Source organism: Aquarana catesbeiana, linkage group LG10 (genome assembly GCF_042186555.1).
Source record: "Aquarana catesbeiana isolate 2022-GZ linkage group LG10, ASM4218655v1, whole genome shotgun sequence".
In the NCBI taxonomy this organism is placed as follows: domain Eukaryota; kingdom Metazoa; phylum Chordata; class Amphibia; order Anura; family Ranidae; genus Aquarana; species Aquarana catesbeiana.
In genome coordinates, this window is record NC_133333.1 from 132,730,855 (window position 1) to 132,748,441 (window position 17,587).

General features: G+C 41.3%; 1 protein-coding gene and 1 long non-coding RNA gene across 4 annotated transcripts in view; one reads left to right on the top strand and one right to left on the bottom strand.

Annotated features, from left to right (window-relative positions):
• The window catches only part of RASIP1 (Ras interacting protein 1), a 154,792-nt gene that overhangs the window by 116,885 nt on the left and 20,320 nt on the right, over positions 1-17,587 (top strand). For all 3 annotated transcript variants that reach the window (XM_073602677.1, XM_073602678.1, XM_073602679.1), the window contains exons 10-11: positions 1,459-1,631; positions 6,053-6,200. In XM_073602677.1, the coding sequence (XP_073458778.1) occupies positions 1,459-1,631; positions 6,053-6,200 (321 nt within the window). The remainder of the gene's footprint in view (positions 1-1,458; positions 1,632-6,052; positions 6,201-17,587) is intronic.
• LOC141110904 (uncharacterized) overlaps positions 1-17,587 on the bottom strand; it is an 89,485-nt gene that overhangs the window by 4,895 nt on the left and 67,003 nt on the right. The gene's annotated exons all lie outside the window — the stretch shown is intronic.

Here is a 17,587-nt window from a genome sequence, read left to right on the forward strand (position 1 = left end):
GGTGAAGAGGTCAGGGAGAACATACATAGAATAAACATAATTTTTCTTTAATGTAGATCAAGCATTCTGATTCTGTGCTGTCTTCTCTTGTTAGAGAGTAAACTTTAAAGCTGTAAGCTTGTCTAAAAGACAAGTCTCTCATAAAAAACAAAAACAAAAAAAAACTGACCTAATCTAATTTAGAACCCCCCACTAGGTCTCACCCCTTTTACCTACTTACCTCACCCTCACAGTGGCATCTTCGTCTGGTGTTTACATCCTCAGGCCCAAAATATTTTCCGTTGCTGACCGCACTACCCTTAAGCAGTGACTCCCTATAGATCTGAATAGGGCCCAGCTCCAAGACTAGAGATGGTAGGAACAAGGCCTAGTTCCAGTCTATGGGGTGTTACTGAGCAGGTTCAGACCTTCACTGTTAGAAAAAGATAAGTACCTACCAGGGTGGGACTGGGGTTTGATGTTTTTTTTTTTCTTTTTTTTTTATTAGTTTCAGGCAGTGTTTCTCAACCTTTTTTCAGTCAAGGCAACCTTTAAAATCACAAACAGTTTTGAGGCACCCCATTCTAAAATGTAAAAAAACCATTCTAATAGTTTTACTTAATGCAGCAACATCCACATGTAGGACACTCAGCGTTAGAGGTGATTTATTCTTCCAAAGCAAATACACTTTTGCACACTGGTACTGACTAGTATTCCAATGTTTCTCTTCTCCCTCAGTTTCTCTCTATCAGTCAGCTAATATGACCCAAGGTGCTGAGGGAGAGGAGCAAAGGAGGGTCAAACAAGGATGCTGTGGAGGAAACAGACATCCTCCTTATCAACTGATGGCATCATTGGTTGTCATGATGCCAGTGTCTAGAAAGTCATAATGGTGCATAAGAAAAACCTGTGGCTTTGTGTAACTAAAAGGGAGGCTTGATCCACCTGCTGGCTTGTATACATTTTTGATCAATTTTTAGGAATTTTGCCAAGACACCCTGGTTGAAAAGGCTGGGTTAGGGGGATAAGGAGGGTTGGTTGGGTACAAGTGAAATTGTACTTTAATGTAATAGAATAAATGCATCTCATTACAAATAGGCAGTTTAATGACTAAAGATGATAATGGTGGATTTATATGAAATATGATGGAGACACCAGAACCCTTAGTTACCATAGTCATAAAAATCCTAACACTGTTTAGGTATAATATAGACATACAAAAAGGTGACCCATGCAAAGAGTCCCTGGTGGGACTTGATGATGAGGCTTTGATGCTGCAAGGCATTGTGCCACCTTCTCTAGTAGGTATATAAAAACATCCAATGTCATACTGTATATGTAGACTCTCCCCTAATCACCACTATACCCGATCAATGCGCTAAATATGGACACTTTTTATCTTTTGTTACCGTTATGCAAGTGAGTTTATATGTCTTATTTTTCTTGTCTGTTACTATTCTGACAGCACATATTTTTCAGGTAATGGGGAACCATTCTACCAGTGGTCAAAGGCTGTCCAAATACGCACAAACCTTGATCTGGTTCTGGACTGGCTCCAAGGAATAGGTCTTGGTGACATTGCCACAGAATTCTTCAGAAAGTTGTCAGCAACAGTAAACTTGCTGTGCATACCTAAAACCAGTCTCTTAAAGGTATGATATGATAAATATATTTAACTTGGCTTTTTATCATGTATGAAAAGATTTACAAAGCATGTACTGCAGTATTGATAAAGAAATTAAGTTGCTGTATGACCTAGATAAGAGAACTAAAAGAGGAAGAACAATCATGGCAGGCAATCAATTGAATAATACTTTTGTTGCACACTAATGCCCCGTACACCCGGTTGGATATTCCGACGGAAAATGTGTGATAGGACCTTGTTCTCGGAAATTCCGACCATGTGTAGGCTCCATCACACATTTTCCATCGGAATTTCCGACACACAAAGTTTGAGAGCAGGATATAAAATTTTCCGACAACAAAATCCGTTGTCGGAAATTCTGATCGTGTGTACACAAATCCGACGGACAAAGTGCCACGCATGCTCAGAATAAATAAAGAGATGAAAGCTATTGGCCACTGCCCCGTTTATAGTCCCAACGTACGTGTTTTACGTCACCGTGTTCAGAACGATCGGATTTTCCGACAACTTTGTGTGACCGTGTGTATGCATGACAAGTTTGAGCCAACATCTGTCGGAAAAAATCCTAGGATTTTGTTGTCGAAATGTCCGAACAAAGTCCGACCGTGTGTACGGGGCATAAAACTGAACAAATGTCTAAATACACTGTTGAAATCTTTTTGGGAGCTTCATTACGTGCCAAAGGATTTGTCCTTTTGTACTTCCTTTCCTTAAATTTTCACTGCCCTTCCAGATAGCACAACCAGGTTTGTAACCTAAATTTTCTCTACTTCTTATAAGCAGTACAGCCTGGTCACCTCTTTGCCTTCCCCTTTCAGTGATTGGACATGTAAGGAGCAGTGGTAGACTGATGAGCTCATCCCTTTGCTCACTATGTTATCCCCACAGCTCACCTTGGATAGGATCATAGTTCCAGAAGTTTCTCTACTAATCTAAGTTCTACTAAACAAGAGTTTGATATTAAGACAAATTCAGATACTTACCCAAGCTGAATAAAAAAAACATGTTATGTTTTTTCTAAACATATAACTGCTTTCATTGGTGTTTTATATCTGCCTGGAAATCAAAATTCTAAATAATATAATTAGTATACATATGTTTCCAGTGCCGTAGAGAAAAAGCTAAGATACAAATTTGCCTTGTTAATATAGTAAATACTGTAGTTGTAGTTATTACTTTAAATGTAATGCTTTATTACTTTAATGCTCATTAATAATGCAACAACATATTCATATTTGTGGTCTTGGGTTGGCGTTGCCTCAGTAGATTTAAAGTGTATTTCCACCTTTGCAACCTAATTGGGATAACTCCTGCTTTATATTTGTTATGTGTTCTCATTCACACAGCATAAATTTAAAAAATATTTGAAAATTGCTTCCTACCTTTTCAGCTCTTGCAACAGAGCTTAAGAAATGCTGCTTTTACAGGCATTCTTTTCTCAGCCCGTAAAAGCACCTCTATGTAAGCCTATATGTCCATGCATACATAGGCATTTACAGGTTGAAAAAACCCCATCATCAGCGCATTTAGGAGAGGGGCTCCTGGGCAGAAGTAGTGTGCAGCAAGCCTAAATGCTTTTAAACATGTATAAATGCTGGACGCATCTAACGTAGAGCATTAGTGCATACTAATGGCCAGAATAAATAAATATTCCGGCCATCAGAATGCATTAATGCTCAAACCCTAGACACACCTTAACACATGTGCAAAATGCTGCTGCTAAAAAGCCAAAAGAGAAGTATGAGTTTTTTTGTTTTTCTTTTAAATCATACTTACCTAGGTGGATGAAGCATCATTCTGATTCTGCATCTGTCCCCCGCCGGCTCCAAGGGTGAGAACTGAGCGATCAAACATCGCTGATCGCTCAGTTCTCTCGACCGCTCTGAGCAGAGAGCTGATGACTGTCAGTCACACCTGTCTGCCCTGCCAACTCCCCCCCCCCCCCCTCCACCTCATGCACACTGGAGCGCTGGGCTGTGGAGGGGATGGGAGCGGCTGTCTCGGGCTCTCAGCGGCTCCCTGAAAGGCAGGTGCCACTCAAGGCTCCTGTCATTAGGAACACATAAAGCTATGGTGGGGGTTTCTCAAATTTGGTTGCAAAGACAAAAATACTTCATATATCGTTTATCCCTATTTTCCATCTCAGTCAAAAATGCCGGACTATATTCTTCCCCTAATGTGCCAATAAGTGGGAGCCAATTTTATGCTTACGTTACCAAATACTAATATAGTGGTGAACGTGTAACACTTACATCACCTAATTTTAGACCTGTTCAGCATGTTTTTGGACATACGAAAAAGTATTTCCTCCTCTGTTTTACTGCTCTAGCCTGGTTGAACAGTTTGCTAGCTTGGTTGTGTCTGAAGACCAAAGTAAAGGATGATTTTACCAACGACATCAAGTGGCAATGCATACATCATAACACATTTTCATATAATACCAATATATTGTCTAGTGTTTTAAAGAGAACGTTAAACCCTTTGTAAGCCATAGAATTTACAATTTTATTTTATTTATTTATTTATTTCAGGTACTTATATAGCGCCGTCAATTTACGCAGCGCTTTACATATACATTGTACATTCACATCAGTCCCTACCCTCAAGGAGCTTACAATCTAAGGTCCCTAACTCACATTCATACATACTAGGGACAATTTTAGACAGGATCCAATTAACCTACCAGCATGTCTTTAGAGTGTGGGAGGAAACCGGAGTACCCGGAGGAAACCCACGCAGGCACAGGGAGAACATGCAAACTCCAGGCAGGTAGTGTCGTGGTTGGGATTCGAACCAGCGACCCTTCTTACTGCTAGGCGAAAGTGCTACCCACTGCACCACTGTGCCGCCCTCATACCCCTTGCACAGTCACAGGGCTAGTTAATTTTTTAGGTCTGTTTCATGCATAGGGGGACCCAGATAATCACCATGGGGGGGGTAGGAGTTATTTAAAGGAAACGTTCACCTTTTGAACATGTTACACCTTGCCCCCTGTTCCCCTTGACAGTGGGCGGGGGTTCCTCTCCCCTACTCCCACTGTCACATTTGAATTTGGCGAAGCTGTGCGGGGCTCGGCCTGCACAGATGCATCATTCATTCACAGGGATCTGTGAATGAATAAACTACACATCCCATCTGCCATTATGGCAGATGGATTTGTAGTTTCAATGGACTGCAAGCATGCTGATCAACATGCCCATAGTCCATTCACACTCAAACTGAAAGCCCGTACAGAGTTATAGGCCGAAAGTTGGAAGGAGAGTGTGTAGGAGTCTGACATTGCACCCATGATCTGCTGAGTGTCAGTGAAATACTTTGCAGACCCCTGCAGAAAAAAAATAATAAATGCACATTTTGTTTACCTGCAAAAATATGTGCATTTTTTTTTGTGTTTAGTTAAAGGTGAACTTAGCTTTTAAATCTTGACCACTTGGCCCTAAATTTTATTCACCCCCTAATTCCTTAAAGGTCCTTTTTATCCCAATTTATCAATCACTGGCCAACTTCTGGGTAGCAGATCCACCACTAAATCTATAGATACACAAATATAGAAGGGTGGAAAGAAAACATATAAAGAAAGTATGTGTTCATGTAGTCAGCAAAGCTGACCATACTTTTTTTTTTCATCATTTAGCTAGTGTTGGAGATGGGTGGAAGAATCCCCCTTTCTGGGACATTGTATTCTGGCAGTGGCACCCTCTGCTGTCAGAATACACTAATCAGTGATTGCAGCTGCTGATAAATGGAAATTATTCCCAAATGTCCCTTCAACATTAGTCCATTAAATAATCAGCTTCTGTCGAGCATGGGAGGCCACAAACTTGTCGAAATTCAGCCTGTCCTTTCTGGACTGACTGAATTTCCATCAGTGAATGGCCAGCTGTACTTTGTATGTGGCTGATATCTTATCTTAGCAGTTGTTTAGTAGAGGGCTGAATAAGAATCAGCCAAATACAGTGCACCATCTAGCGGATAAGCTTCCATTTCTGGCCTTCCATTGTCTGTGCCTGGCTTCAGTACCGCTGAATTACAGATCGGGAACAAACATGCAGCAAACAAAAGAATTCTTTATCCCTATACTCATTATAGGTCAGTGACTCTATAAGAATTGAAGTGAAAGCATCAGCATGACAGCCAGGAAACTAGTGTGTTGGGAAGACGTACGAAATAGCAGGCTTTACATATTTCTCTGATGACAGGTTTGCTTTAATGCCCAGATCTTTGTTTGAGATATCAGTCCGCTTGAGCTTTAGTCCACATGTGTTTGGGCAGAGTGCCAGACATTAGTAGAACTAGGGCAACATTGCTTTATATAACATCATGCCAGTAAAAGAATGTATTCCCCGAGTGCATGGTATGCTAAGGAACCTCTGTGATCACTGCATATGAAATCATTAATCAATAAGGGTTTGTGTTTGTCGAACACAGCTTTCCTGGAGCACTCTGAGGAATGATTATTCTGCACTAAGCGCTGCTCAGCTGAACCACTTGTTGAGAAACTATCATCTGGGAGTGGGACGGTCACATCCAGCTGCTTGGGACCCCCCTGAAGAGGAAAACGATGAGATCACAAACAGTGAGTTCAATAAGTGCAGTCTGACCTTGTACTTTGCCCTTCTCTCTTTGATTCCGCTTCCTTGCGACTTCTGTGGACTTTGAGTTTGTAGGACACATTATTATAATGCTCATCTGCTAGCTGGAAAAAATGAGAACAGAACTGGCAAGATTTTTACTGTTTTAAATGGAGAAAAAAGTTATCTTTTTAAAGATGATCTCATTTATTAGGAAAGGAAAGTAGGCTAACCTAGATCAAACATTGAGAATGACAATTTTTCTGATCTACACCACTTCTCAAGATAGTAAAAAAGATCTGAGCACTAGGATATTAGGACCTGTAAAGTTACTAAACTATGCCAGACCCTTTATCCGAGCATGCAGCCAGCCGGGTCAGGAAAGGGGGGGGGGGGCGAGCGAGGTGCTTATCAGAATCTGCATGCCCTTTTGGCAAGGCCCCCCCCCCCATGTGAATGAGTAGGGGTAGTACCCCTACTCATTCACCAAAAAAAAAGTGTAGTGTAAAAAAATGTGTTTATATTTTATCTTTATATTTTTTATTTAAACTTTATTTAAAAAAACAAAACCAGTGTAGATCTATCATCAATCACGGTGCCCGCCGCCACCACCGACCTGAGAAACAAAAATGCTCCACTCCCCACGAAAGCTACCACCAACTTACAGCTCTGCCATCTGACAGTTCCTAAATAAATAACTTGTGACGTCCCCGGCTCCGGTCTGTAATGTCACAAGGGGGCAGTGCCAACAGGAGACATCATCAGGTGGCACCGTCCCTTAGTTATTTAAAGTGTTACTAAACCCAGTAATATGAAAATAGTTCATTCACCCCCCCACCCCACCCACCCCACAGTGTCCAAAGCTTATACATCTTCTTTTTACATTTAAATACTGCCACTGTATACCTTTTTGGATGATTTTTATACCACGGTTACATGATAAACTGCACATTTTCTCCATTGCTGCAGCTTGTATACACGCCCACATGTGTGATGTCAATATCATGTGACCTGGCTAGCTCTGAGAACAAGTAAATGTTCTCTCCAGCATAAAAGACACAACTAAGCATGTGCAGGTTAGCTAACCTAAATATGTGTGTCACTGGCGCAAAACCTGTTCTATCAATCAATATAAAAGTGATATCTGTAGCTGCTGCATCCAAAAAATTCTCGAGAGAAAAAAATTAAAAGTGCTATGTGTGTGGATGCGCTGCTCTCATTTGTACTCTCTTTCCTATCTATGTGTATCCTATCTGTTAGACATAATCTTATTCACCATCCACCTATATAAATACATCACATTAAGCAACAACCATATGCAAATTATGTAAATCATATAAAAGTCCGGTGACATGTATCACATGATAATAAAGTCCCTTCATATATGCTTGCAAATCTTCCGTTAGTTTGCCGTGATCGGCGTGCTCTTGTGTTTATTCAATTTAAAGTGACTTAGTGCTTCACCACCACCTGTGAGATTGGCCACTCACCAGATATTTCTTTAAAAGCTCTGTGCCGGCTTAATGGCACTTGGAAATGTGAGTGCATAGTTTTTCTGTGTTTTATAAAATAAAGGTTTTAAACGTTATTGTGCGATGATTGTCTTCATCCATTTTTATGAGGAACACTAAGGTCCTAGTATAGCTATTGGAGAAGTTCCCTTTGAGTGGAGTGGTTATCCCTATGAATGAACCAAAGGTGCAGTTTTAAAGAAATATCTGGTGAGTGGCCAATCTCACAGGTGGTGGTGAAGCACTAAGTCACTTTAAATTGAATAAACACAAGAGCACGCCGATCACGGCAAACTAACGGAAGATTTGCAAGCATATATGAAGGGACTTTATTATCATGTGATACATGTCACCGGACTTTTATATGATTTACATAATTTGCATATGGTTGTTGCTTAATGTGATGTATTTATATAGGTGGATGGTGAATAAGATTATGTCTAACAGATAGGATACACATAGATAGGAAAGAGAGTACAAATGAGAGCAGCGCATCCACACACATAGCACTTTTAGGTTAGCTAACCTGCCTGTGTTAGCTGGCCTTCCCCAGATGGACAGTGCAGGAGGGGGAGGATTTATGCATGCAGGATAAAACAGCCTTTTTTGCACAATGCTAAGGATTAACCCCTTAAGTTCCACAGAGAGTATAACAAGCATGCTATGCTACATATACAGACTGATTTTACTGTTGTGGGTTTAGTAAGACTTTAAGAACTGTCAGACGGTGCTTTGGGGCAAGGTAGGGCCTTTTTCCCACAACAGGGGCCTCTTCCCCACAATCCTGGCTGGTGGTTGTGGGGGTCTGCGGGTAAGTGTGCCCCCAGATCCCCGGCCTCACCCCCTAAAAAATGACTTGCTCCACTCCTGATGAAGGCTACAACCATCTGTCAGCTGTGCCATCTGACAGTTCTTAAATGACTAGGGGACGTCTCCTGGTGGCACCGCCCCCTTTTGATGTCACCGACCGAGGGAATGCTGGGTCGGTGATGACACAGGTTAGTTATTTAAGAACTGTCAGACGGTGATGCTGGAACACAGTGGTAGCTTTCGTCAGGAGGAAGCAGAGGTGGCGGTGGTGGACACCATGATTGATGATAGATCTACACTGGGGGACATTTTTATTCTTATTTTTATTTTTTTGAAATAAAGTTTAAATAAATAAAATAAACTGCCTACTGTCTTTTTTTACACTACACTTTTTTTCTGATGAATGAGTAGGGGTACTATTTACCCCTACTCATTTACACAGGGAGACCCTCTTGTTAAGAGGGCCTCCAGATTCCTATAAGCCCCCCCGCCTGCAGACCCCCACAACCACCGTGCAGGGTTGTGGGAAAGAGGCCCTTCCTTAAAGCAACCCCACATGTTGAGGGCATGTGGCCTGCTATGGTTCAGGAGGGGGGCACTCACTTGTCCTCGCCCTTTCCTGACCTGCCAGCCTGCATGCTGGAATCAGGGTCTGGTATGGATTTTGGAGGGGGGGCCACACCATTTTTTAAAACATTTTGGCCGTTTTATTTCTTACATTTTCGCTGTCAGCGGGGAACCCCACTGAAAGCTGATGACTCATCAGAATTTGTAACGGAAGTGACGTTCCATCGCCACCATCTTGCTACACCCCACACTCCTCCACAATAAGGATACACTGAGAAGGGGGCAAGCAGACATCTTGTTACACCCACCAGAGTTTTGCATTTCACACTTATTTTTAACAGTAAATGGAGCTTATAAGGTGAAATACAGTATTTAGAAATCCCACAGACTGTTAGATGTTCAATTTTAAAAGTAGTGGCAAAAAGTATAACAAAAAAAGATTTGCGCTAGGTGCATATACTATACGTGAAAAAGTGTTAATATGAATAAATGACAAATAAAAACCGTGAAAGGAATCCTGCTCCTGAACACTATAACCCCGATATGAGGGCACAAAAAGTAGATATGAAGAGAACAGTGCAGTGCTGGATATATATCTCAAAATGAAGAATGTGTTAAATCAGTATATCGATACAAAAAAAATCTTGACATCAATTAGTGACAACTAATAAAATTATATCAACCAGTGTACGGTTAATCAAGCATGGTAGATTATATAACAGTGAAGAATAATAAATATATACAGGTCACCCGATCCGATCCGAAAACAGATGGAAAAGTAGGTTTTTCCTCCGTTACACTTTTCGGATTGGAGCGGGTCGGATGTCAGCGGACATGTCACCGCTGACATCCGACGCTCCATAGGGATGAATGTATGTCCGTTTTTCATCCGAAAACGGAAGGATGAAAAACGGACATACGGATCGTCCGTGTGAAAGAGCCCTTAGTAAAAAACGCTAAATATCGGCCGATATATTGGTCGACCTCTACATATCACCAATATTAGACAAGGCTTTGACAAGCATAGTGTCTCTAGACACTATGATGTTGTGCACAACAGGGACCCTAAGGGTACCATCTTTATAGGAATAGAAAAATATGTTCCCCATTGGCGTGGCAGTAATGGTAAAAGAACCATTTCTAGATCCAAAACGAACTGGATCTATAAACTTGGTTGCCATGCCCCCAGTGGCTTGAACATTGAGTGGGACAACTGTTTTGTTAAACAACAGTTGATGTTGATGTTAACAACAGTTGATGTCCCCCTCGGTTAAGGCATATAGTGCTCATTTCAATAATATATAAACTTTTCTGGTGAATGGTTCTGCTACCTTTGTCTTGGCCATCTCATGGTTTTTTATGATCATTCACTTTTTTATGAATATTTACTTGTTTATGTTTTTTCTGCACATATATACATTAAGGATTGTTTGCTCTTATCATTTTTATCATATTTAGGTACTTGTGCATTTTTTGCACAGTACTTTAATAATCTCCCCTTTGGGAGTGAGGGTTTTTGATACTAATCATTCCTTGTTTACATTTATTGTAATTTATTTTATGTCAATTATTAGACTATAAATAGAGCTTTCTTTCTGGTTAACACTCATTTTAAATGCTGTGTATTTAGTGTATTCTTTTAACTAGTCACTAGATGGCATTGTTCCCAGTGATATCGCTGTAGCCTCATAAGCGCATTACCTTGTTTGTTCCAGTAAAAAAATGTACTATGTCAATCAAACAGGCCCCTGCCCCATGTGTCAATCATGAAGTACATTGTTGACCAATTAGTTGTCTAGCTTAGCTTCTTGTTAGCCAATGGTGGTGTCTCTCGGCGCACCGTTGAGCTTTATAAGGCTCGTGCGCGGTTGCGTACCCCTGATGACGTCAGTTGTGCCGAAACGGCCGTAGGGTCACAACGTAAGCACGCATCGCGCATGCGCGATTCTATTTTAAACGGCGGCTGAGTTTTTTTAGTTTTTCCCTACCAGAAATGTTATAATTGCTTTGTATTTTATTTTAATACACCAACATAGTCTCCCTGCACTATTGGAGTCTTCTTTTCTTCTTGGCACTTATGGAAAATCCTTGCCGGATTCCATATTGGAACACCATTGTTTTTTTGGGACTTTACATTTTTTTGGGACTTTAATTTTCTTATCTTCACCCGTATATATTTATTATTCTTCACTGTTATATAATCTACCATGCTTGATTAACCGTACACTGGTTGATATAATTTCATTAGTTGTCATTAATTGATGTCAAGATTTTTTTTGTATCGATATATTGATTTAACACATTCTTCATTTTGTGATATATATCCAGCGCTGCACTGTTCTCTTCATAAAAGTAGCAAACCTAGTGATCTCAGATTTCTAAATAGTGTATTTAACCATATAAGCTCCATTTACTGTTAAAAAGAAGTGTGAAATGCAAAACTCCGGTGGGTGTAACTAGATGTCTGCTTGCCCCCTTCTCACTGTATCCTTACTGTGGAGGAGTGCAGGGTGTAGCATGATGGCGGCGACGGAACGTCACTTCCGTTAAAAATTCTGGCGGGTCGCCAAATCTGATGAAACACTGGTTCCTTAAAGGGTTTGTAAACCCTCATTTTTTTTTTTTTTTTAAACAAACATATAATACTTACATCCACTGTGCAGTTCATTTTGCACAGTGTGGCCCTGATCATTGTCTTCTGGGGTCCCCCGGCTGCTCTCACAGCTCCTCCTTGCATCGGTAAACCCCCTGGGAGAAGGGCTCTACCGGGGGGTTACCTTGCGGGCGTGCTTCCAAGTCCACCATTTGCGTCTATAAACACAGAATGCCAGACTCGGCCCCGCCCCCGGTGCCCCTGTCATTGGATTTGATTGACAGCAGCAGGAGCAAATGGCTGAGCTGCTATCAATCTATCCAATCAAGAGCCGAGAACCCCGGGGAGAGGTACACACAGTACCGGTTCCCTTCTTCCGAACTTACGGTTCTGTGTGGTATGTGACCCGGGATGCATCCTCCAACTAAGTCTCCAGTCTCTTCTAGAGGCACCGGCCTTATTGCGCAGTCCACTCCGGAAAAGTCCTCCCCTGGATTCTCCAGTCGCTCGGCTTCTTCCCGCAGGCAAGACAGCACAGGACCATCCCTGGATCGGTAAACCCCAAGACTTTTAGGCCTACCTTCAGTAGTGACGCCTCAGGCCAGCCGGCCCTGAAACAAACTTGACGGCAGCGACACACCTTAGGCCAGGAGGGCCATCAGGTCGGAACTCTTCCCTGTCACTGGATCTGTCCCTTAAGTACCCTTTCCCAGAGTGCACAGCAGGCAGACCACACCCACTGACTGTTTCCGGGCAAGTAGGCACTCAATACACCCAGTTTGTTGCAATTTCCAACCTTGGCCGAAATAATAGGGCGCCATCCCTAGGCCAAGGGGAAAACCACACAACCAGCCAAGCTGAAACAGAACCAGAATTTACAATAATTGCAGTCTGAGCTAAACTACAGCTTCAGACAACTAAATTTTTGCTTATAGTGTCTGTATTAAAAATACTAGCGCTACAACTGCATAAAGCAATATTGAATTGACGTTTTCAGGATCGCATGCGGTATTTGGAAAAACACCTAAATACTACATGCGATCTGGTTCTGTGAATGGAGCCCACTTCCACAAAAATGCATTGTATTGGATGAAAGGCTAGTTAGCCTATATGGTAAATAGTGTAACTATACATATGTGAATATTGTCTTCAATTTAAATTTGTGTGTATGGAGATGCAGGGAAATCCATCCTGGGTAAACCCAGGAGCTCTTACAACTCCTAAAATGCATGATGTTTCCAGTAGGAAGTCAGAGAAGAACATCTTGCACAAGGTCACAAACCATCTGTCCTGTGACATTAGGAAATGGTGCCCGTCTGGAAACAAATGGTACATTTACATGGTCATTGCATTTTTACACAGTCTATACTATGCAAGTATTTTTTCAGCTGATGTGTGATAGTCTTTTAAAGGGTTAGTTCAACTTTACCCAAAAACTGCCTATGCAGATAAGGGGAATTTTACATAAAAACAAACTGCACAGCTGTGACAAAGGTTGAATAATGTCCTTGCTCTTGGTGTAGGCCATGTACTTATCTCATGAAGCCTGACTGGAAAACTTATAGGACATTGCAAGGAGAGGTTTAGCTGTTACTGTTCACCCCCGCCGTCACAAGAATGAACTCTCAAATGCTGAGCTCAAAGCTGCTGGGAGGAGAAAGCACATGTAAGGGGGTTTGAACTGGAGAAAGAACTCACTTCTATGATGTTGAAGGTGAACAGTAACAGGTAGGCCTTTCTTAGCAACATCCTAAAAGATTTACAGTCAGGCTTCATGAGGTACATAAATGGCCTACACCTATAGCAAGGGCAATATTTGACTTTGGTCAAAGCAGCACAGCTTGTTTTTATCTACTTTATCTGCACAGGAATTTTTTTTGGTAAAGGTGAACTATGCCTTTAAAGGGCGTGTATAGAGGTTTAGTATATATTTACTTTCCCTTCCCTACTTCTATGATTGTGTTGTGGTCTTTGGTGCATTTCTAACCTGGGAACCCTACATCTTCTGTGCCTGAAATGTGTACCAGAGCTGCATTAGCCACTCCGAGTACTACCAGGGTCTGCCACACAAACCAGGACCAATAACCATATATCATTGGAGTGTTGGAGGAAACCCATGCAATCATATGCAGATCATGTGCTGGCTGGGATTCAAACCAAGGACCCCATTTCTACAAGGCATAAGTGCTAACCTCAAAGCCACTGTGCTGTCCAATATACAGTATTTTCTTTATTTATTAAGAATTAAAAAATAAAATGGTAATAAATACAGTAGGGACGGAAAGTATTCAGACCCCCCTTAAACGTTTCACTCTTTGTTATATTGCAGCCATTTGCTAAAATAATTTAAGTTCATTTTTTTTCCTCATTAATGTACACACAGCACCCCATATTGACAGAAAAACACAGAACTGTTGACATTTTTGCAGATTTATTAAAAAAGAAAAACTGAAATATCACATGGTCCTAAGTATTCAGACCCTTTGCTCAGTATTTAGTAGAAGCACCCTTTTGACCTAATACAGCCATGAGTCTTTTTGAGAAAGATGCAACAAGTTTGTCACACCTGGATTTGGGGATCCTCTGCCATTCCTCCTTGCAGATCCTCTCCAGTTCTGTCAGGTTGGATGGTAAACGTTGGTGGACAGCCATTTTTAGGTCTCTCCAGAGATGCTCAATTGGGTTTAAGTCAGGGCTCTGGCTGGCCATTCAAGAACAGTCACGGAGTTGTTGTGAAGCCACTCCTTCGTTATTTTAGCTGTTTGCTTAGGGTCATTGTCTTGTTGGAAGGTAAACCTTCGGCCCAGTCTGAGGTCCTGAGCACTCTGGAGAAGGTTTTTGTCCAGGATATCCCTGTACTTGGCCGCATTCATAGTTCCCTCGATTGCAACCAGTCATCCTGTCCCTGCAGCTGAAAAACACCCCCACAGCATGATGCTGCCACCACCATGCTTCACTGTTGGGACTGTATTGGACAGGTGATGAGCAGTGCCTGGTTTTCTCCACACATACTGCTTAGAATTAAGGCCAAAAAGTTCTATCTTGGTCTCATCAGACCAGAGAATCTAATTTCTCACCATCTTGGAGTCCTTCAGGTGTTTTTTAGCAAACTCCATGCAGGCTTTCATGTGTCTTGCACTGAGGAGAGGCTTCCGTCAGGCCACTCTGCCATAAAGCCCCGACTGATGGAGGGCTACAGTGATGGTTGACTTTCTACAACTTTCTTCCATCTCCCGACTGCATCTCTGGAGCTCAGCCACAGTGATCTTTGGGTTCTTCTTTACCTCTCTCACCAAAGCTCTTCTCCCCCGATAGCTCAGTTTGGCCGGACGGCCAGCTCTAGGAAGGGTTCTGGTCATCCCAAACGTCTTTCATTTACGGATTATGGAGGCCACTGTGCTCTTAGGAACCTTAAGTGCAGCAGAATTTTTTTTTGTAACCTTGGCCAGATCTGTGCCTTGCCACAATTCTGTCTCTGAGCTCTTCAGGCAGTTCCTTTGACCTCATGATTCTCATTTGCTCTGACATGCACTGTGAGCTGTAAGGTCTTATATAGACAAGTGTGCGGCTTTCCTAATCAAGTCCAATCAGTATAATCAAACATAGCTGGATTCAAATGAAGGTGTAGAACCATCTCAAGGATGATCAGATGAAATGGACAGCACCTGAGTTAAATATATGAGTGTCACAGCAAAGGGTCTGAATACTTAGGACCATGTGATATTTCAGTTTTTCTTTTTTAATAAATCTGCAAACATGTCAACAATTCTGTGTTTTTCTGTCAATATGGGGTGCTGTGTGTACATTAATGAGGAAAAAAATGAACTTAAATGATTTTACCAAATGGCTGCAATATAACAAAGATTGAAAAATTTAAGGGGGTCTGAATACTTTCCGTCCCCACTGTATATTGTTTCTTTTTATTACTTACGCAAGTATTAAATATTGCATATAAATGTAAAGCTTTAGCCTCTTTTTTCTTTCCCTTTTTGTTTTATCAATATCCTTTACCGAAAAAGCCCTGCTGTTTACAAAGTTCAGTAGCTCAAACTGACATTTCGCTCCTTCCTCCTGTTCTTCCCAGACCAAGTAGACATAGTTTGAAACAAATAACTTACATATTTACATAGTTGGTAAGGTTATATAAAGACACCAGTCCATATGAATGTGTGTGTGTGTGTGTACTTTTTTATGTCACTACAATTCCCCATATATTGTTTTCGCTAAGATGCCAATCTGAAAGTTTTTAAAATTTTCATTACTCCCCGCTGACACCATGAACTGTGGAAGGGAGTTTCACTTCCTTACCACTTTGACAGTAAAGAACCCCTTTCGCAGTTTAAGGTTAAGCCATTTTTTGTCCAACTTCATTGAGTGGCAGTGTGTCTTCTTAAATGGCCCGAGACTGAATCGCTTTCTCCTTATGCTAGAATCACCATTGAGATATTTGTATATTGTGATCATATCTCCTCTTAAGCATCTCTTCTCTGGGGAGAATAAGTTTAATGTTTGTAGTCATTCCTCATAACCTGTAGCCTGCTTATTAGCTTTGTTGCCCTTCTCTGGACTCTCTCCAGTTCCAGCACATCCATCCTGAGAACTGGTGACCAGAACTGGACAGCATACGCAAGATGTGGCCGAACCACAAGGTGTAAGGTGCTCGAATTATAGTCTAATCTCTTGAGTAAAACCCCTTTTTAATGCATGCTAATAGTATGCTAGCTTTGCTTGCTCCAGTATGGCATTGCATACTATTGCTGAGCCTGTGATGTGCTAGGACTCACAGATCCTTTTTCATCCTCAATTCCCCCAGAGGATCTCCACCTAGCAAGTAATATGCATTCATATTTTTAGCCCCTAAGTGTATTACTTTACATTTTCCTATATCAAGCCTCATTTGCCATGTCGTTTTCCACCCCTTTATTATGTGAAGGTCTTCCTCTCAAGTTTCTATATCCTGCGATAAAGTAATTGCCCTGCTTAGCTTTGTATTATCAGCAAACACTGAGATTGAACTGTTTTCTAGCTTCTATATCATTTGTGGACAAATTAAACAAAATTGGTCCCAGGACAGAGCCTCGGGGAACCCCATTTACAACTCCAGACCATTCAGAATATTATTATTATACAGGATTTATATAAAACCAACAGTTTGCGCAGCGCTGTACAACATGAGGGCAGACAGTACATTTACAATACAATTCAATACAGGAGGAATCAGAGGGCCCTGCTCATTAGTGTATATTCTGCTCCTAATTGTAAGCTCTATTTATCCCCACCCTCTGGATGCGCTCATGTAACCAGTTTTTATCCAGGTACATACACTATTGTCGATGCCAACAGATCTCAATTTTTAAATTAAGTGTTTATGGGGAACTGTCTTGAATGCCTTGGTGAAATCCAGATATACCACATCCACAGACCTTCCTCTATCTAGATGACAGCTCGCTTCCTCATAGAATGTTAACAGGCTGGTCTGGCAACAATATTTCATAGAACCGTGATGGTTACTACTAATGGTACTGTTTTCATATGCAAATTATTGGATATGGTCACTTATCATCCCCTCCAACAGTTTACGTACTATTGATGTTAGGCTGACTGGTCTGTTCCCAGGTATATATTTTGGCCCCATTATGAAAATTGGTAGCTTTTCAAAAATCAGCTGGTGACATTCCAGTCACTAAGCTGTCCTTAAAAATTGAGAATAGTGGTCTAGCAATAACCTGGCTAAGATCTTTGAGGACTCTCAGGTGTAAGCCATCTGGTCCTGGTGATTTATTCACATTAAGTTGTTTTTTTAAGTCTTTATTTTTTTAAAGCTGGCGTCTGTTAGCCACAAAGGCACATTCTCTGCAGTGTTACTAACAATACAGTCTTATTGTTTATTATACCCCTCCGCTTTGTAAAA